This window comes from Rhincodon typus, chromosome 7, assembly GCF_021869965.1.
Source record: "Rhincodon typus isolate 14 chromosome 7, sRhiTyp1.1, whole genome shotgun sequence".
Lineage (NCBI taxonomy): Eukaryota > Metazoa > Chordata > Chondrichthyes > Orectolobiformes > Rhincodontidae > Rhincodon > Rhincodon typus.
The window spans coordinates 18,034,537-18,038,760 of record NC_063338.1 but is presented as its reverse complement, the minus strand read 5'-3'; the positions used below and the strand labels follow the sequence as shown (position 1 = coordinate 18,038,760).

The window sequence follows — 4,224 nt, the reverse complement described above, 5'->3', positions numbered from 1 at the left end:
CCTCTGATGCTGCTTCGCCTGCTGTGTTCATCCAGCTCTACACTGTCTTAATCAATTAGTACATGTGATTAAGCTGCCTAGAAATGTCATAACTCATAGCAAGAGCTTCTGTAGGTTTCAAAATAGTAAGCAAATTGAGGATTGGTCCTCTGAAGGGGCAGGATGAGGAGTTAACATTGCATAATAAAGAAATGACAAATGTCATGAATAAATATTTTGTTTGTCTTCACAATAGTGATTACAAAGCTAAAACCTAGAAATTATAAGGTTAAAGAAAGAGAGGAACTTGGTTAAAAAAAAGTAATCACAAGGGAAGCGGTACTGACTAAACTGATGGAGCTGCAGGTTGCTAAGTCTCTGGGTCTTCATCTTAGGATGTCAAAAGTGGTTGCTAATATGGTCATAGATGTTTCAATGTTAATTTTCCAAAATTTGTTAATATTGTGCAAAGTTTCATTAGACCAGAAAATAGCAATATAAGCCCTGTTTTGAAGAAGAGGGAGACAGAAACAGGAATATGTGCAGTTAGCCTGACATCTATCATGGGGAAGCTGTTAGAGTCGGTTATTAAGGTATTTATAACTTGGCACATGGAAAAAACTCAAAATAACTTGGAAGAGTCAGCAATGGTCTTGTGAATGAGAAATTGTGTTTAACCAATTTTTTGGAATTCTTTGAAGAAAACAAGACAGTGAAAAACGCATTTGGTATGCTTGCCTTTATTGGTCAGTGCATTGAGGGTAGGAGTTGGGAGGTCATGTTTTGGCTATACAGGACATTGGTTAGGCCACTTTTCGAATACTGCATGCAATTCTGGTTTCCCTGCAAGAGGAAGGATGTTGTGAAATTTGAAAGGGTTTAGGAAAGATGGAATGGGCTGCTAGAGGAGGTGGTGGAGGCTGGTACAATTACATCATTTAAAAAGCATCTGGATGGGTATTTGGACAGGAAGAGGTATATGGGCCAAATGCTGGCAAATGGAACTAGATGAATTTAGGATATCTGGTTGGCATGGATGAGTTGGACCAAAGCGTCAGTTTCCATGCTGTACAGCTCTATGACTCTAAGTAACATGTGATGTGGACAAAAAGGGCCAGTTGATGTACTGAACTTGGATTTCCAGAAGGTATCTGATAACATGAAGTAGGAGCTCATGGTAGGGGGGCAATATGATGGCCGGATGGCAGAAAATAGAGACTGCTATAATGGATAGGATGTGACAAGTTGAATCCTACAGGGATCTGAGCTCAGGCACCAAGTATTTACAATTCATACCTTATGACTTAGATGAAGAGACAGAAGGCAAGGTGGTTAAATTCACAGATGATACTAAGATGAGTTGAAACATATGTTATGATGATGACATAACAAGGATGGAGACCAACATAGAAGCATTAAGTGAATGGGAAAAAATCTGGCAGATAGAGTATAATGCAAGACAATCTGGAGCTGTTCATTTTGGCAGGAAGAATAAAAAAGCTGAGTATTTATTCAATGGAGAACAACTGCAGAATTCCACGATGCAGAGCGATTGCAATGTTCTCATGTATATGTCACACAAAAATAGTATGCAAGTACAGCATGTAATTAAGAAGGTTAATGGGATGCAATCCTTAATTACTCTCAAATTGAATATTAAAGATGTTATGTTTCAGTTTTACAGGATATTGGAGAGCCCACATCTCAAATACTGTGTATAGTTTTAGTCTCCTTATTTAACAAAAGAGGTAAATGCATTAGAGGGCGTTCACAAGAGGCTTACTAAATTGATTGCTAGAATTAACAGATTGTCCTACGAAGAATGATTGGACAGGTTGGGCTTGTTTCCACAATTGGAAGAGCAAAGAACAATTTAATTGAAGTCTGTAAGACCCTGAAAAGGCTTGACAAGGTGGATGTGAAAGGGATTTTTTTTTCTTGGAGGTTAGGCTAGAACTAGGGGATACTGTTCTAAAATTAGCAACACCGTTTGAGGACAGAGATGAGGGGAATCTTTTTCTCTCACAGAGCTATGAAACTCTGGAACTCTCTGCCTCCCAGAGACGGTGGTTGTAAAGGTTATTGAATAATTTTAAGGTGGAAGTGGATAGATTCTGGTTAGGCAAGGGGATGAAAGTAAGGGATAAATATAAATATGGAATTCAGAACAAACAGGTCAGCCATTATCTTATTGAGAGGTGGGACAAACTTGAAGGGCCGCATGACCACTTCTGCTTCAAATTCATATGTGTACATGTCAGTTTGGACCATTCTTTTTTTGACTGAGTGTGATGGAAATATCAGATGAAATATTAAAACCATGAAAACAGATTTTCTACCTGGTGCTTGCCTGGATCGACAACTTGATGTCAAGCAGTTCTGAAGAAGGGTTACTGGACCGGAAATATTAACTCTGCTTTCTCTCCACAGATGCTACCCCACCTGCTGAGATTTTCCAACAATTTCTAATTTTGTTTCTGATTTCCAGCATCCACTGTTCTTTGGGTTTTTTTTTGATGTCAGACAGTGTGGCCACATTCAGTCTACGTGGCTTTTGTAAACAGTACCATATACTACATAAAAAAGATCACGTTTTATAAACTGTATAAATCACTGGTTAGATGATGGTTAGATTTGCATCCAATATTCTGCCACCTAATCTAGAAAAGGCATCAAGGCCATGGGAAGGGCAGAAGATGGGATTTACTAAAACTGATACCTGAGAGAATTTGAGTAATGAGGAAAGGCTGGTTTGATGCGCAGCTGGAAAGTAGTAGAGACTGGGGAATGGATCAGCTGCCCATCTTCTCACCTATCGTATAGGCCAAGGGATTAATTGGGAAGGGATCAGTAAATATAACTTCAAAAATATAAGAAAAGCTTGTCTCTTTTAAAAATGCATTAAAATAAAACACGCCTTAAATATCTAATACCTTTGTCCTCCCCACTAATGTAGGCCAGGCCAGGAATGATGTGTGGAACATTAGCAGCAATAACAGTGCCCTCACCTCCTGAAGTTGTCCTCTCTGAGCAGACTGGCGATGGTGTCCAGGTCGCCCACATAAGTGGCATCGTGTAGCCGGGTGTCCTCGCTCCCTTCTATGGGACTGTCACAGAATTGTTCCCGGAGCCATTCCTTGAGATCCCGGCCAGCCCTGGCTCCAGCAGCGGCAGCAGCTTCAACCTCTTCCTCCTGCTGCTGACATTCAGCGCTGCCGGGGAGGCTAGAGCCGTTCACCGCATCCCGATCCGACATGCTACCCCGCTTTCCCCCGCCTTATCGCACGGGGAGAATTGCAGCCATTGCAAACTGAGAAAACTAATAAATACACCGCCCCTGCTACAGTACAGCTAATCCCACACCCAGAGCTTTCTTACTTTGCATTAACCCCGGACCCAGGGACCTCCCATGTTGCTTGTGCATCCTGTCGAGTGTCTAAGCTCCTCTGTGGTCGGATACGGTGCCACTCAAATCGGCCCCGCTCCTCCTCCAGCCACCGCCTCCCCAGCAATGGAGTTACTGCACAGTCCAAACGGTGTCATCGGTGAAGGTGCTGCTGATGCAGGATATCACAACCTGGAACTGACTGGAGAATCCCTTTGCAAATAGAGTAGTAATCTATTAGCAGGCACCTCCAACAATTAAACTGCAATGTTCATAATCCAAAAATTCTGCATAATAAACTGTGTTTTGAATTACACTTTTAAGGAAGCAAGAAAAGGCAACTCGGCTCTTTCGAGCCTGCTCCACCATTTATTCTGATCACGCAACTGTTTCTGCACTCGATGTCCTCACTCCACCCCACCCATATCCTTTGATCTCTTTTGCCCCAAGTGCTACATCCAACAGGTGATTACAGATACAAAAACAAGAAATTGCTGGAAAAGCTCAGCAGTTCTGAGGAAGGGTGACTCTACCCCGAAAAATTAACATTGATTTCTGTCCATAGATGTTGCCATACCTGCTGAGCCTTTCCAGCAATTTTTGTTTTTTTTTCTGATTTACAGCATCCGCAGTTCTTTAAGTTTTTATTAGGTGATTACAGATGTTTACCGGAAGCATTGATTTTCAACTAGGGTTCCCAAGTGCCCTTTGCTTTTAGAATACAAGAAGAATTTATCTCAGATCAGGAGAACTACTTTGAAATAATTATGATGTGCTTGCAAGAAACAATCCATAATAATGTTACAATTATCCAATATTTAACACTACCGTTTGGTTTTTCATTGTTTTAATTTTAATAG

The 4,224-nt window shown here is 41.1% G+C and overlaps 1 protein-coding gene across 1 annotated transcript in view; it reads right to left on the bottom strand.

The window, feature by feature from the left end:
- LOC109934290 (ankyrin repeat and SOCS box protein 1) overlaps positions 1 to 3,346 on the bottom strand; it is a 23,631-nt gene extending 20,285 nt beyond the window's left edge. The window contains exon 1 of the mRNA XM_048599371.1: positions 2,988 to 3,346. Coding sequence (XP_048455328.1) covers positions 2,988 to 3,235 — 248 coding nt within the window. The 5' untranslated portion in view covers positions 3,236 to 3,346. The remainder of the gene's footprint in view (positions 1 to 2,987) is intronic.
- Positions 3,347 to 4,224: the final 878 nt, after the last annotated feature.